This window comes from Lindgomyces ingoldianus (genome assembly GCF_010093535.1).
Source record: "Lindgomyces ingoldianus strain ATCC 200398 unplaced genomic scaffold BDR25scaffold_72, whole genome shotgun sequence".
NCBI classification, from domain to species: Eukaryota; Fungi; Ascomycota; class Dothideomycetes; order Pleosporales; family Lindgomycetaceae; genus Lindgomyces; species Lindgomyces ingoldianus.
In genome coordinates this window covers 20,503-36,610 of record NW_022985233.1, presented here as the reverse complement: position 1 = coordinate 36,610, position 16,108 = coordinate 20,503, and the positions used below count along the sequence as shown (strand labels likewise).

At 47.8% G+C, this 16,108-nt stretch overlaps 5 protein-coding genes across 5 annotated transcripts; 2 read left to right on the top strand and 3 right to left on the bottom strand.

Moving 5' to 3' along the window:
• Positions 1-795: 795 nt before the first annotated feature.
• BDR25DRAFT_247898 (cytochrome P450 monooxygenase-like protein) lies at positions 796-2,469 on the top strand (the record flags this gene model as incomplete). Its single annotated transcript, XM_033685964.1, has 5 exons — positions 796-1,018; positions 1,083-1,171; positions 1,248-1,690; positions 1,739-2,246; positions 2,311-2,469. Coding segments are annotated over 5 exons (1,422 nt in total), but the record flags the coding sequence as incomplete, so codon positions are not given.
• A 1,526-nt stretch (positions 2,470-3,995) lies between these two features.
• BDR25DRAFT_363580 (uncharacterized protein) lies at positions 3,996-6,234 on the bottom strand (the record flags this gene model as incomplete). The annotated part of the gene is made up of 15 exons (XM_033696762.1): positions 3,996-4,119; positions 4,174-4,199; positions 4,233-4,333; positions 4,397-4,452; positions 4,502-4,555; positions 4,588-4,871; positions 4,913-4,925; positions 4,962-5,005; positions 5,048-5,233; positions 5,290-5,624; positions 5,671-5,763; positions 5,825-5,885; positions 5,933-6,079; positions 6,128-6,177; positions 6,207-6,234. The coding sequence occupies 15 exons, from the start codon at positions 6,232-6,234 to the stop codon at positions 3,996-3,998; spliced, it is 1,602 nt and encodes a 533-aa protein (XP_033539583.1).
• A 1,644-nt stretch (positions 6,235-7,878) lies between these two features.
• Positions 7,879-9,243, bottom strand: BDR25DRAFT_274059 (uncharacterized protein). The gene is made up of 3 exons (XM_033687386.1): positions 8,995-9,243; positions 8,812-8,931; positions 7,879-8,711 (listed from the first exon to the last, which is right to left on the bottom strand). The coding sequence occupies exons 1-3, from the start codon at positions 9,036-9,038 to the stop codon at positions 7,982-7,984; spliced, it is 894 nt and encodes a 297-aa protein (XP_033539582.1). The 5' UTR covers positions 9,039-9,243; the 3' UTR covers positions 7,879-7,981.
• A 147-nt stretch (positions 9,244-9,390) lies between these two features.
• On the top strand, positions 9,391-10,587 carry BDR25DRAFT_308127 (uncharacterized protein). The gene is made up of 2 exons (XM_033690970.1): positions 9,391-10,069; positions 10,137-10,587. The coding sequence occupies exons 1-2, from the start codon at positions 9,526-9,528 to the stop codon at positions 10,271-10,273; spliced, it is 681 nt and encodes a 226-aa protein (XP_033539581.1). The 5' UTR covers positions 9,391-9,525; the 3' UTR covers positions 10,274-10,587.
• A 481-nt stretch (positions 10,588-11,068) lies between these two features.
• On the bottom strand, positions 11,069-16,043 carry BDR25DRAFT_122618 (uncharacterized protein). The gene is made up of 9 exons (XM_033683724.1): positions 15,847-16,043; positions 15,547-15,767; positions 15,394-15,478; positions 14,036-15,333; positions 13,584-13,985; positions 13,425-13,535; positions 13,192-13,377; positions 12,707-13,144; positions 11,069-12,651 (listed from the first exon to the last, which is right to left on the bottom strand). Exons 1-9 carry the CDS (start codon positions 15,934-15,936, stop codon positions 11,232-11,234), a joined length of 4,251 nt encoding a protein of 1,416 aa, XP_033539580.1. The 5' UTR covers positions 15,937-16,043; the 3' UTR covers positions 11,069-11,231.
• Positions 16,044-16,108: the final 65 nt, after the last annotated feature.

The following is a 16,108-nucleotide window of genomic DNA, read 5'->3' as shown; positions in this document are numbered from 1 at the left end:
GCAAAACCTCGGAATAATTGCGGCAAGCTTGCCCATGCTGAGAGTTTTCTTTAAAGAGATAGGCCAGCGCATCGCAATTGCGTCCCAGTCGTTCCTCGGAAAAACGAGCAATAAGTCCGATGGTGGAAATGACAAGACACTAGCGAAGGTGGATGTGGAAAAGGGTTCCGCGTTCGACTACTCTGAAAGCGAGAGGCATGTAGAATCCCTAAGCGGTAGGATTAGCGAGTGTCCTTGGTACCAGCAGACTGAGTTGAAGTACTTGGGTGGAAACTTAGAGCTGAATACGAGTTGAGAATAGAATATTCGCAAGCCGGGTAACCCTGGTGCCTGTGAATTTTGATTCGAGCATTGCCGAGTACGATAGAACAAATAAGATGCACGAATCAACCATGCACAGCTAGATCAACACGACGTGAAACCCGAATCTTGGTGTCGAGCTTGTATATTTATCGCAATTCCTAAGTCCCCGAGCTGGCTGCAGGTGCCCAGGTATGTGGCCACAATCATGGTCAGTGCGCTACCGTGAAAGGGTAACTTTAGCTCTCGTGCGATCCTCCCGTCGGGGACGGCGACTTCGCAATATGCCGTGTGCGGCACGGCTTTTAACATCCACCGCGAGTACCATTGCAATAAGATTCAGGCATCTGTCCAGTTTTTTGCAACCCAAATCACAAGATGGCTGTGCTCATGGGCGAAGGCTTCTCGGTGCTGCGATTTGTTGTCACAATCTGTGTGGCAGTATGCTTTTCTCCAAGCAAGCAACCGAAGAGTCCACGCTAACAGCTACATTAGTATCTGATCTTCAGTCTCCTTCGAGCAGTATACAACCTTACACTTCATCCGGCAGCGAAATTCCCAGGACCTAAGCTCCGTGGCGCGTTCTACTTCCCCACATACTGGGAGGTATGGACCGGAGACATCGTGTTCAATTGGCATAGAATGCATGAAAAGTATGGGCCATTTGTCCGTATCTCACCTCATTGGATTTCGATCATTCATCCGGATGCATGGCGTGGTAAGTCTATTTTCACTCATGAGTCACGTGAAAGGTTCAAACTAATTGGGAGGAACCCTCGAAGATATCTACGGGCAAACTGCAACAAAGAAGCTTATCCCAAAAGATCCGGAAATATACTTCACAATGGGGAACGATCATATCGCCGACATCGTTTGTATGTCCACTCCATGGTGCGATCTCATCTCGTGGCAATTCACTAAATATCCATTAACCAGCTTCGAATGAGGCTGACCACACACGAATTCGGCGACTGATGAGTCATGCCTTCTCCGAACAAGCTTTAAGAAGCCAAGACTCAATTATAAATTTATACATCGACCTTTTAATACAGCGCCTTCAAGAGAAAGCTGCATCAAATGCTCCCGTTGATCTAGTCCGCTGGCTTAACTACACCACATTCGACATTACTGGTGATCTCTGCTTTGGAGAGTCTTTCGGTGCACTAGAGAACCAGGAGGACCATCCGTGGGTTGCAAACATCTTCAAAGGGCTTAAGTTCGCGAGGATGTTTCGAGTGTTGCGGGCATACCCCTTAATCGGACTTCCGATTCTCTCCCTATTGAAAATGTTTCCCGCGCTTGCAAAGGCGAGACAGAAGCACGAGCAATTTAGTATTGACAAGACGATGAGACGTCTAGAAATGAAAACCGATCGAAAGGACTTCATGAGGTAAGTGTCTAAGCTTGATGACCAATGGTGGGCACTAATTTCGGCAAGCTATATCCTGAAACATAATGACGAAAAGGGAATGACAACGGCAGAAATTATGAAGACCATGTCAATCGTCATAATAGCCGGCAGTGAGACATCAGCTACGCTTCTCAGCGGCGCGATCTTCTACCTCCTAAAAAATCCCGAGTGGATGAGTAAACTTCAGGAAGAGATACGAATCACCTTTCGCGACGAATCTGAGATGACTTTCGCGGCACTCAGTCAACTTAAAATCATGAACGCCATAATCCAGGAAACTTTCCGAATGTATCCATCCGTGCCAACGACCCTGCCTCGACTCACGACCAAGCAGGGTGCGGTTATTAGTAACACCTATATTCCACCAAATTGCAGTGTTGGAGTTGCACAATATCCTGCGTATCGATCATCTCGTAACTTTACCGATCCCGATACGTATGCTCCAGAGCGCTTCCTTGGAGATCCAAAGTATCAGAACGACAATCTCTCCGTGATACAGCCATTCTCTGTTGGACCAAGAAATTGCCTTGGCCAGGTATGTGACAAATCAACCCTGCTATCTAATCCCTTACTCTACAATTGAATGCTAATGGGGTCAGGGTCTCGCTTATGCGGAGATACGTACCATCTTAGCACGGTTGATCTGGCATTTCGAGATGGAACTTGAGGAGAGCTCAGCGGATTGGGCGGATCAAAAGGTCTACATCTTGTGGGATAAGCAACCTCTAATGGTCAAATTAAAGCTACGATCAGGTTGATTTCGGACCTAAGGTGATATTTCCACTCATAGATGGAAGAGATGACTGGAGAGTATTAGCTAGCTAAGAGCTACCTTGTGGGTCACTATGCATGCACACTCCATATTCAAGCTACAATAGAACAGGTATAAGAAGAATTTAAAAATACCCTCTGACAGCGAAAGCGAGCATCGAATTAATATACATTGATCCCATAATTCTAGGTTTCCACCGTAAGCTCCAGTGCATCCATGGTCACCTTCTCAAACTCTTCTTTCTTTCTCTTGACCCCGGACAAGAACCTTTGTCATTTATCTAACTCAGCTAGCCCACACACAATGCACTCTCGAGTATCAGATGGCCATTCCATTGACGATGAATGCAAATCTACCAGTGCTTTGCTCAATTTCATCCGCTTCTCTTTCAGTTTCTGGAGTGGGTTATTCATCCTTACTACAGTCTCAGTCCTCCTAACTCAGTGGAAATTCTAAGCCATGAAAGGTGTCGGTTATTCTGCAGTTACGTCTAAAAACCTAATAGTCCTATGGGTAATTCAACTGCATTCCCTTTTACTCTACTGAGTAAACCTGTGTTGTTCCCATAGCCGCTTCTCACTACTAACTTGGTTCGTTACGGGGTGCGTATGTAGTTATCTCTATGGGTTGTGAAGGGGGACAAAATGTATTGCGAAGAGAAGATGAAAGTTCATGTAGTGTTTACCATAGTAACTCTATCCCCGGAGACTTTTGACTCTTTTTTAGGAAGTTCTCTGTCGCTGCTTTTGGAGTCACTTGCACCCAAAATGCTAAGTCCAACCCCTGCGACCCTGTCGGCTTTTCTTGCCGCACCTCCCTATCCTATGTTGTTTCATGTTTCCTAAAATTCACAACACTTGAACGAGTCCAAAAGCGGACCTACGTCCATCCTGTCCATGTATTATTGACTCTCCCTTCGTCATTTCTGCGTAGCTAGAATTTCGCTTTGTCTGCGCTTAGAGAAGCTTAACGCGCGTTCACTCGCCCTCTATTAACCTACCATCTTTACTCGCACCCTATTGTAGTATACAGCCCCCCGTTCCTGCTCTTTCTCTTATTTAATACGCAAGCTAGAACAGGCTTGCATTTAGAGTATTCTACTAACGCTAGAACCTATGCTAGAGCCTACAATCTAGCCTGCTATTAAGCCAGAACTAGCCTCTAGTATAGTTACAAACAAATAGTGCATCCTCTATGTTTAAGGCAACACAATGTCAAGGCTTCTAATAATCTTAGAAAGCAAAGAGATATGTTAAAAAGCTGCATCTTAGGTAGTTTCAACTAGTCAACTTAATTTCTTGCCTAGATGAGTATCGCAAGCAATTAGGTACAGTTCTTTTTAGTTATCTACACTTCAACAACTATGTAGCTACAGTGCATAGAGCTTTAACTTTTTCTGCATTCTCTACCGTAATAGTATTGTATTTCAAAGATTAAAATTTAAAATATATAACTTACTATGTAAGATTTTAAGGTTCATTGTCTGCATATTAAACTACAGCAGCAAATTTTCTAGCAACATGGCGTAATCATTTGCGTCTTGGTTAGAAATAAAGGCATCGGAGCAATACACGATCTATCCACACTTTTCCACGAAATTTTTGAATACAATATGGTGCGGTGCGTCCTACCATTGCTTTCAAATGGAACTCACGTTAATGCACTTCAATGTCTAGTTGTTCTAGGTCACGTTGGTTGATCTCCATTCAAGGAGCCCTAGTACGACAGTCCGTGGGGATAGTAATCTACGTCAAAGAATATACTGTCATTTAGCTTCTGAAACAAGCGGGCAGCGGTAATAAATTGGTCGATGTCTAGCGAAAGCCACTTGTATTTGATGAGAAACAGAACTAGAAACGCGGGATTAATAGGGCTCTAATAGAGTATTATGGGTTTACGCAATTGAAACAAACATATCTTTTCAAGTAGGTTTTTTGAATCTTTATGTTCTTGGGTTGTCATAATTGACCTTGGAGGACAAGTCATCTGACATATATTATCAACATTATAGACTGAACCAGTCACCATCCACTTTTACAGCCCAAAAGAGTTCAAAGCAATTCCCCCTATCACTACACACCACAGAGTCATCCCAGGCCGTGACCCTCTTTCCTGCGAAGCATCAGATACCGCACTCCAAATTGTCCCACTACCCCCCTTCCACTTAATATGAGTCCCATTTGCGAAGGTGAAAAGCGGTGTTGCATTATCTCTTGGATCCGCCAGAGAAATGGCAGTATAATTCCCGTTATTCTGCGGCTCGGAGTTTTGGTCGTTATGGTCAATGCGGGAGCCACTGAAAGCAAGCGATATGTTGCCTGAAGGAGCGGATAGTGTGAATAGGGCAGCACTGCTTGTGTTGGTGAAGTTTAAGTTGTCGGTAAAAATCTGTGGATTTGTTCCTAGGCTTATTGTTAATACAAAGGGACAACAGCATTCCCACTGCACATATAATTGACACGGGGGCATTCTACTTACCAATGGAAGCTGAACCCCTCACTACAAGCGTCACTGCTCTCGTTCTTAGTGTAGTTCCGCGGAGTCTAGAAATCAAACATATCGACCTCAACCATTCCATTACTAATCCACGTCTTCTCGTCCCCTTCCACCACATACAATGGAACCGGGTCCTTTGTTCCCTGTAGCACACTGGTAGTAATTGTAATCGTAGCAGCACTCAAATTCACAATCTCCGCACTGACATAGTACCACGGCGAATTCTCATAGGTTCCACATCGACGTCCATCTTTCTCACATACATAGTACGCGCTCGCGAACTGTAGGTTATACACAGCGTCGTATGTACTGCCGCCGAACGCGTTGAGGCAGATATATCTTTTAGATAAACCGGCTGATCGCTTTCTAGTATTTGCCAATTATTTCCGTCATGAGCGAATTCGAAAAAGAACGGATTGGTATCCCAAGGTGGATTTACTCCAATCCTGAGCGAAGTGTTCACTAGGTTGTCGAAGTAGAATGGTGGACCAGTGCCGCAGGATGAGTTGCTGGCGGATGTAAAGGTTCCGGATATGGAGCCGTTGTAGGTGATGAATTGGGTGCCGCCTTCTAAGATAGAATAACTAATGGCGTAGATGAGACGGGGTAACAAGTGTAAAAGAAGAAATTTCCTTAAACTGTGAACTGACATAGTCCAAAGCAGATGTCCCTAGGCCTGCTGCTAGCTCACCCCGCGTTTGTGTTTGAAGCTCATGCGAAATGTCTCGTATTTGAATACGATTTACGAGCCAACCGTAGCTGTGGCGCAGTCTTGGAAACACAACTGGGGACATTCAAGCCCTGGTTTTTGGCGTAATTAAAAATATCTCAGCCTTCATAATCACGTGATAACAATGGCCCTGGATGGTCTGAAAGTCGTCCAAGCACGGATGCACAAATTTGGGACTCCATTAGGTAGCCCGAGAGAAAATTTTATATTTGAATAGTATAACCCGTATATTTAGGCTGCTTCGATTATATGGTCCAACTTCTCTCGTTCTCCTTGAATCCTGCGATCCGGGGTATGAAGAGTTGTGTGAGAGCAGTGAATGAAGGGAATTAGGGTGAATAATGAGCCGATATGGAGAGGTTCTGTAAATCTATGTAAGGGGTGATATTCTCAGATAAAGGCTCGTGGTATGTTTCACTGCGGCAGATTCATTGCCATTTTTCACCCAACATTTGCCTGAGCCGAACGCTATCCTGCGGTGGAACTTTTCCGAGTACTTTCATAGTATCTGTGCCAGCCGCTCATGAACAGCGTGATTAGAGTTTGTCTAATTCCTCCTCGAAGTGCCTTCGCTTCTCATCCTATATCCAAGTCTCACTTAACACTACCCTGATGTTGTCTCGATCTACTTCTAGCCCTCCCCCTAGAATTCTGTTCTCATGTAGTGGGCCGTCTTAGATATATCTTGCAATTGATTCTTTAGCGATTTGGTAGCCTCCTCTAGGTGTTTCATTGCCTGCATGAAAAGACAGGTGACGGGTTGATTTGCCATAGTGATAGGAGTGTAGAATCAAATGATTAGTGTATGGTTAGGCAGTTATGTGGGTGGTGCTAGTGTTTTTATAAGGGAAATGTGCCTGGGAATATTATCGGATTGTTGAAAACATGTATTGAGGATCACAACCATTACTGGCTTTATGATAAAGACCTACTCCCTCATCTCTCGATTCTATCCATTCTAACTGATCCATTTAGCAACCTACTTGTTGGCAAAAAAATACACTTAACTATCCACGCCCATCATTTCATCATACTGCTTCCCTTTTAGCTCCTCTAACAGCTCTAACAGCTCTAACATATCTAGTGCGACGCTCTCAAAAGTCTCCTTGACTTCCCCTAACATCTTAACACCCTCCACAGCAACCTTCGTAGACTGAACAGCTTCCTAAACGTAGTCCGTAAGTGTCATTTTAGATTACAAATCGATATTGTCGAGGTTGGTTTAAAGATGCCGGAGACGATGGATCATAGTTTCGACCTGGTTCTCAATTGAATTGCTGTGCATTGAAGGGGGTGTTTGTGCTGTTATTTCAAGCCTTTTCGTTGGTTGGGTGCCTTTATCGACCTTAGTGAGGGTAGAGTATGAAAGGGAAATAGTGGAATTATGATGGGAGAAGAGTAAGGTGCAATGAAATTTTGAGTATAAATAGTTCACAACTTGTGAGCTCCCAAGTATCATACTATCTGTAATGGATGAATGACAGAATATCAAAATCAAGCTGCCTACATGAGTTGTGCTTTTTGGTATATCCGTTCAATCACGTCGCGTCTTACCTTTCTACTATATTCACAACCATCATTTCTCTTGCGTATGCGGGCCTTTCTTGTAAAGGCCCTCTACTGCCTTTCCTACTGCTTTGGATTTTGTAGATTTTTCCTTCTATTCCTTGAGCTTTGTTATTGAACCTGGTTACCTGGAAGGCTAAGTCTCGTGTATCAGAACTGCGGTTTCAGGTGATTTGAGAAGCTGAGGGACTCGACCTCTACCTTTGCGAAATATCTAGCGTTACAATTATAGAAAATAGAAAATACGATTGCTTTATCAAGTCGTGTATACTGGCCCTTCAATCCCCCTCTCCCTCTCGCAAGTCGAGATTATGGTTGACAAGACGAAAGCCATCAAACTAGAAACAGGATTCAAGAAGCCCGAGGAAGGCAATGAAGCTATCGGGATGTACGATGTATTGCACATAGAGATGGTTGGAGAGAGGTTGTGCGTTCTTTGTAGATGAGAGAGTCTGAGGAGGGGGTGGGGAAATAGGAGGGAGAGGAGAAAGGAGGGTAGTCAAGGGAAGGTAGTTATTAAGACGGCTAGGGACACACAATAGCCTGTTCACTAGCATGTTCTTCAAAATAATAGTTATTAGTAATATCCAATCAGACATCCATCCACTATCCATGTCCAAGTCTTCAATATATACCTCTATCGTAGCCCAACAATCCCCTAAATTCCTTAACGCCATACTTTATTCCTCATCCCCCAGTCCAATCCTTACATAACCCTCGGTCTATCCCACCCATCCATTGCCATATCGATCCCCACCCCTTTCTCACTCAATCCCCCCACCGGCATCCCAAACCCATCCAACTTCTGCGCCGGCAAAACGAACCCATTAGCTACCGGTTCCACAAAACTCCCCTTCTCCCCCATCCCCATCCCCATCCTCATCCCAGTCCCCAATTCCTCTGGCCCATCACCCCAAACATAGAACTGCGCACCGAGCCCCAAATCACACAGTGCCTGAAAAACACCACAAATCTTAAACGCCACGGGAACGGCATCGGCGCTTGAAGCGAAGAAAAACCACATCTTGAACGTGTCTCCAATTAGCCAGTTTACGATAACAGACACGCGGAAGCCTTTACATCCGCGGCGTTTGTAGTTCGCCAGGAGTTGCGGAAGGGGGAGTGTTGCTTCGATGGCAAGGGCGACGTAGCCTAGTAAACTTGTGTATGGGAGGAACGCGCCTGTTGGCGAGAGCAGGAAGTGCAGGACCAGTAGCGTGAGAGTGAAGTAGGATAGGAAGGTCCAGTATGGGCGTGGGCTCCGCCATTGCCAAAAATTGTATGGACGCGGCGAGGATGACGAGTGGGAAAATGGAGTGTGTAGGGAGGGACGGTTGGTTAGGGCGACGTGGAGGAGGAGGAGGTGGACGGAGATCATGAGGAGGGCTTGGACGAGCAGCGAAGTGCTGAAGTGCGCGCCGAACCAGTAGTATACTCTATGCACTCTCGTCAGCGCTCTCCAGGACAATTCCAGGTCGAGGTTAGGCGATGGTGGTAGGATATGTGAGGAGGGAGAAAAGCGAGAGCGGGACACACTTCAAAATACTAGCCACAAGCATAATTAACGGGATATCCAACGAGAATCCCGCCGAACTCCTCTCCTTATGTATCGAATATATCTGGTCCGCATAGCTCGTTATGGGGCTCGTCGCAATGCTATCGCACGTCAGTCCCGCGCCGTCTCCTTGACCAGGAGCACCGGAAGTCATATCCACACACAATATTGGCGCAATTGAAGTAACCACCGCATTCAAGAACCCCATATCGATATCCCGTAGCCGATCCAGCGTTCCGGATGTCTGCGGCGCAACACTCGCTCGGTCGTTTCGTCGTCGGGGGTAAGAGGCGCGTGGAAGGGACTGAAGTTGAATATCTATGGCTATAAGTCTATTCCACGCGCATCTAACCAAAATGCAAAGGCACAATCTGCAAGAAAGAAAGGGCGGGTGGAGAAAGGGAGAAGGACGGGATGTCCAGATTATTCATGTAATTAAAAGGAGCCACTGTTCCTCCGATCCGACTCAGATCTAGATTGGAATGTGCATTAGCGTCCGATGCAGGGCTGAGCGATAAGGAAGCTTATCTCCCCGCTCCCTAAACTGTTGCTGAGTGAACAATCTACTTGCTTGTAAATATACCACTATTCAAACTTCTTTCTTTTCAATCACATCTTGTTTCCTTTTACCCTTCACTTCCACCCACCTTAGCTCTGCCTCCCTACCCTCTCCCAGTCTCCAAGCCCTTCCCATCATGACGACCCACACAGCATTCTTCTACGGCACGCTCATGGCGCCTCCCGTCCTCCACCGCGTAATTTGGGGCTCCTCTAAACCCCCTACTCCTGCACACTCCTCCCTCCTCAAAATCCAACCCGCAATCCTTCACCGGCACCAACGCCACAAAGTAAAAAACGCAGACTATCCCGCCATTCTCCCCGCCAATATGACAACCGCAGTCCGAGGAACCCTGGTCACAGGCCTCACAGACGGAGACATCTGGCGTCTCGACATCTTCGAGGGATTTGAGTATAAGAGGCGGAAAGTGCGGGTACGAGTCCTGGAGCAGCAGCAGAATTCTCAAGGCGAGGACGAGGGAGAGGTGGGTGGTATGGGCCATCTTTCCCAGCCGTCAGAAGCGAACGTCGAAGGCGAAGAAGTAGAAGCAGAAACCTACATCTGGGTTGCCGGAAAACACCGTCTGGAGCCCGAAGAATGGGATTTCCAGGAATTTGTAAGGGACAAGATGGCGAGGTGGGTGGGTAGGGAGGCAGCGGAGACAGATGAAGGGTTCCAGGGTAGGGCCTCCATTATAGGTGGAACCACCGACCATGGCTTGAGATGGATCAACTAACAACTCTAGAGAGGTCGATGACGCGGTCACAGCGTTGGAGAAAGAAGGACAAGATCCTACAGGAGGAAGAGGCGCATATGGAAGTATTACTAGAGCGTTGGTTGAGAGCGGAAAGGCAAAGGAAGAGGTGTTGAACAGTGCTGTTTGAGGCTACATACTAACTGGCGATCTCAAGATATTGGAACGAAAGTCTCTTGGAGGTGCTGGCTCTTTCCGAGTATCGTGCGCGGCATTCATACGCAGGAAGTTGGATCATGTTAATATATAAGTAGAAAACCTGTAAGCTATTTTGCCGTTTAGAAGAGAAGCGCTACCCAGGACAACAGCCGAAGTTTCCATTCCTTGATTCACAACCTAGAAACCGGTGCACAGTCTACGGCAGTAAGTCGGAGGCAACGGGTGAAAAGACTACGGCTTGGAAATCGGCGCAAGCAGTATCTTAGCCTCACGGCTAGGGAGATCAAGGGCTAAGGATAACACTAGCGTCTCAACTTCATTGAGAAGGGAGTTGGTGGTCTGTGTAAATCAAGTGAAAGCTGCTATAGCAACCCTGCTAGGTGATCTAGTAGATGCTCATATCTCTTTCTTACTACCCGTTGCCCTTTCCCAACTCCCTAAACCTCCACCCTAGCAGCATATCGGAAAGCCGTACCCAGCGTTCTGAAAGAGAACGCCGAACCCGCTCCGAAGATGCCAGGCCATGAAACGTCGACATGATGGCATCTCCTCGTGCTACCCAGACAAAAGCCATTGCAATGCATACCGGACACAGATCATACATGGGAAGAAACGCGGGCTAAGGCACTAATTAAGTTCGGCAAAAAAGGCCAAAATGGGCGGCAAAAACCTTCATCCATTCCCATTCGGTAGAACAGGAATTAAAGAAGGCAATCGAATCAAAGCGTGCTCATCTTAGGATCGCATTGGGATGTGATACTCGTTTCGGAAGAGGATCGAAGCATTGGGGAGATCAGCAGATAACTCCCGCCGTCGCCGAGGTTCTAGGGAATCACCAGACACCACTTGGGTTGTCAAAGTGTCGTCCGAATCTACACCACGAATCTTGGACCGTGGGTATGTCGTAGGAAAAGTGTCAGCAGATCGGCTTAAAAGGGCAGCGGATTCCCACGCTGCCACTCGCCATAGGGCACCGACTCCATCCTCTCAATTGGACTTTCTGGAACTGTGGAGTCGTCATAGACCATGAACTCAGTCTCAAGAGCGTCATCGAATGACATCGTTTCATCCTCCGGGTTATTGATAGGTTGCACCTGGGACCCTACCACATTGTTCGTATGAGACTCTTCTGAACCTGCCGAAGCTGACCTTGAGAACTCTATTGTTTTAGGCTGATCCCGAGGCTGTACCTTTCTGGTTTGATTGGGAGAGCTCGATTTGCTCACATCTTCAACTAACGACGGTGCATGATGCTTCTTCGGCTCATCAATCGTGATTGACGGTTGCGAATCTTCAATTTCAATCGGATCATGAGAACTGCCGCGACCTCGGGGTGATCTCGTGTGCGGTGAAGCCTTTATGTGAAAGGCTGATTTCTTCGGCGAATAACGCCCAGCCATAGAACTCGGTCGTGTAGACTTCTGCGCCTTGACTTCGGGCGATGTACGCAATTCTCGGACTGGAATCTGCTTCTGTGAAAGATGATGAGGAGATGCCCTGCCCTCGACTATCTTCCTTCTCTTGGGGCTCTGGCTCTGTAATCCTGCTCCATTCTCCAGCGTATCACTCCTTGCGATGTCTGCACCACTCTCCTGATTGTCCGCGATTTCAATGTGAGCGCGCTTCGCTAATCTCGCAGATTGTGATGGCGATGACTTTGAAATCACCACCTTGGGGCTAGGTTTCCTTATATGTCGTTCAGGTGATCCCTGAGATTTGGTGAGATTCAATTGTTTGGAAGAAAGCGATTGCGGTCCAAATTTTGTACGGTACTGCTGCTTTAGGGGGGATTGCTGTTGCGTTGGTTGTATTGGGGACGCTTGCACTTTGACTGCGCAAGATTGTTCTGCTGGAGGATTGTGCGACTCGACCTTAATCGTGGATTCAAGTTTGATTGGTGACCGCAGTGCTGCGACTGGAGGTTTCGTCAGGTTGTCGGCTGGAGGGTCTGTCTTCACTGGTTGTAGGTTTGCTTTCTTCGCTTGTCTCGCCTGCTTTCGCTCCTGAGATTGCTGTTTTGCAAGTCCCTGCAAGATCTCTCGCATTTGGTTCCTCATTCGAGGGGCATGCATATCTGGCCAGTGGTCCTCCTTACTCATTTCTCGGGATAGAATGGAACGGACGAAGTCGTGAGGATCGTGAAAAAATTTCTGCAGGTATCCGAGAACGAATACGCCGCAGTCGACGAAATTGTTCTGTAAAGGAATCTCTTTAACGTTGAAGGCGTTCTGTGCTATCACAGCCTCCATGTTACGCTTTGCCTTGCCTTCTTGCTGGATGTAATCTTTGAGGTGTCGCACCGCCCTGGGATGCGTGTGGCCAAGGGAATCTAACACTAGGATGATCGGCCTACACAATCATAAGTGAATGGGACTCAGGAGTTAGAAGTGGTCGGCAAACTTACAGATCGGGGTCGAACTTTTTCTGGGGTGGGCCCGATTTTCTTCTTTGTTTCTTTCTTGCTGATTTGGGTGATGCGCCTGGGTCGCCAATAATCCCTTTTGGTATAGAGTCAGTAATTGATAGTTTGTCCAAGCGAGCAGTCTCTTCGACAGGTGATTGCCCCGCTGTCTTTCGATTTGTCGAAGCGGGTTGTTGATTCTCACCAGGATCTGTCTCTTCGACATCTTCATCAACAAGATTGAGGGTCTCTCGCTCTTCATCGAACAAGTTCACGTCCTCAGGATCGTTGACTGGTCCACTCTCTGTTGTGTTGCGCTGTTCGACTTTCTGTCTTAGACCTTGTTTCGGCGGCTTAGGTGAGTCTTGGGGAGAATCATTCAGAATTGGGGTGCGGGATATGTTGGGTATGTTGCATATGATTGCAAGATACCAATGGGTACTAGAGATTGCATGAGTACTGAACAGATTATTGGCAACACAACTTACTCTTCATTGATGGGAACCGCAATGTAGTCGTAGTTGAAGATGTCCTCTTTTGCAGTCCAACGCGCCACTGCCTCATAGTTGATTACCCCCTTTTGACCTTTCACGGGACGGGTGAGAGCTGTATAGAAATGTGTGTTGAAGAAGTAAACCTTGTTTGGGGGTACTTTCGCTTGATCGAAAAGGTATCTAGAAAGGTCAGAAACCAGCCTCTTGGCGGAATGCGGTGGACTAACATCATGTAGAAGTCGATAAGGCTGTCGTTCAAGAACTGGGTTTCGTCGAGACGGAGAAGGTCTTCAAATTCCACGAGAGCGCGGCGACGGCCAGTTCCGTATTGCACTGGTCTGGATGCAGCGTTAGAAAGGGAATCGTAGATGGTGGGTAGAGCATACTTGTCCCATTGCTTCCCTAGTCCATGTACTTCAGAGAACTTCAGCGGCTGCTCGACTTCAACCCCGTCGACCAATTCATTCTCAACGACCTCAGCGCGATTACGGCGACTTGCTCTCATCTCTCTCAATTGGCTGGACGCAGGGCCGATAGGATCTTTTTCCATTTTTGCACTATCCATTCCTCGGCTGCGTCTCGACTGATGAGCGGGATTGGCTGTCTGCAGTTTGCCGTGTGGTCCTTCTGTCAGTAAAAGCTTGCGTTTTGGGCGTTGTTCCCTCATTTTCGCTCCATTCTGTGTACGTTTTCTCAGTAAGTTAATCTCGGTGCCTTCATCTGCGGCTGCCACATTACTCCTATCGTAGTAAGGCCACGGCTTGTTAAACATTGCTAACATTTCCTCGCTGTAAAGTGTTCAGTGCACGTCAAGATCTTGAGAAGTGGAGAGAATTACCTTGTGCTATTGATGATCTTTTCTGGCCCTATTTGACCGGCTATGTAAGAATCCCGAAAGGCCTTAAAGCCCATCCTGTCTGCGAATTCCAAGTCCCACGAATGGGTATTTCCATCCTTATCTGTGTTGCCGCCAATGTGAATTCGGGATTCATCGTCGGCGTAGCACTGACCAATTTTCAGAGGTAAGATGCGGCCGATTTCTGCCATCACCTCTTCGTATTGATGGAACTGGATAATGGCGAAGTACCTCTTCCCCAGAAGATATCTCACGCCCAAGTCATGGCCATGGAATTCGCCATGATAGCTCCTGGCATGTTTAAGCGGCCACTGCCGTTCGGCAGTCTCGGCACTGGATTTCCGGACGCTAGTGTTGATGGTAGGCGAAGACTTTGAATGTGGGTTGCCTCGAGTCTTGCTGATACGAACATTGGGCTGTATTTCGCTCATCTGCAATTCGTCGTCACTAATACATTCGACGGGCTGATTTCGTTTGAAGGTATCACGGAGACGTTTATCCTGGACTGTGATTCGCGAATCGCTCCTGGATCGTGGGCGATGGGCCGTTGAGGGATTGATGCGCGAGGATCCATTTGGCTCTGTGCCTAAAATTCGTGACTTTGTAGCAGGATCTTGGATTTGCAATTCATCCTCATCTTGGGATGTCCTTTTCTGGAAGCTTCTCAACAGGTCACGTGTTGCAGATTTGGACCGAGAAAGTGGATGGTCATCATCCACTCGAATTGGAGATGAGGCTAATGTACCTCTCTGACTGTGCAGCTGGGTCGTCGAGTTTAATGATTGAGATGTGGGCGCGAAGTCATTTCCACTTCTACGCTTCTTTCGATGAGCGTTAGTGATGATGTTGACATCCTGGAACCCACTGCGGGGTTGCTGATGCTTCGTGCTTTGGGTGCTGTCAGTGCTTCGCTGTGACCGTGACGAAGCGGATGGCTGCATGCGAGGAGAAGAGAACGAAGTCCTGGGCTGTGGTGGTGGTTGAATTTGCACTACATCGTCGTCATCGCCATCGAGAACAACGACTGGCTGGCTAGAATGCGAGGAATATGCCGTTTTCTGGCGCTTGGCTGGTGACGCACAATCCTCCCCAGCGTGTACGTGATGTCTTGAAGAGTATGGACCCCGGATCGTCTGGCTATTGAGAAATCCCACGTATTCAAAGTGTCCCTGGCTCGCGGCTGAATGACGGCTGGATCCATACGTCTGCCGCGACCGCCTGGCCTGAAAGGGATTCACGTCGAACGTATCAACAGGCTTGAAGCTTTTGTTCGCCCCCGGCTGTACTGCAGTCAGCTACGCATTGTCCTCGAAGGGTAGGGGAAGGCATGCCGCATGTACCTTGCTAGGTCTGGAGGACTGCATTCGCGGCGAGGGAGGAAAGTATGAGGGGGGCGAAGGGACGATAACTGCATCTGCAGGAATGCTGAGGCCATGTCAGTATCTAGCCTTCACCCATAACCTATCTCAAAGCGGGGAAATTGAGGCTCTTACGTGTAGTCTGGCAACAGCCGCCGCTCGTCGTTGCTGATTTCTCTGCCCCTCTTCCGCCCGTGGTTGGCGGCAGCAGGTCCGGTACGCTTCGTTGGGGTGCTTTTCACCGGTGCCACCTCGGGGCTGGGGTTTCGGCCACGGTGCGGGCGTTCGACGTCAGTCGGTGAGGAAGAGCGGTGGTCGGTCTTGCGGCTCGTTCGGGTTGGAGCAGCATCGTTTGTCTGTGTGATACAGTGTGAGTCGCTAAAGCACCAAGAAGGTAGGGGAATGGCCTAGTCGCGTAGGAGAAGTGAGACAGACCTGTGGGCCCCCGATCTTGGAGTCGCTCGCCTCCTCCGACTGGGAGCTGAAGGGATTGAAGGCGTTCAAGATGCTGCCGAGATTTGGCATTGGGCCGCTAGCGGAGACGCTGGTTTAGGTAAGAGAGAGTTTGCAGTAGCAAACAGGATAGAAGAGGGTCAAGACGGTCACAAATACTCATGTTTAGAAAGGCGGGGCGCGTCCAGGTGAAGGTGACAGTGAAAGTCGTGCGAGTCCCATGTTGAAGTGCGGCAATGGTCCG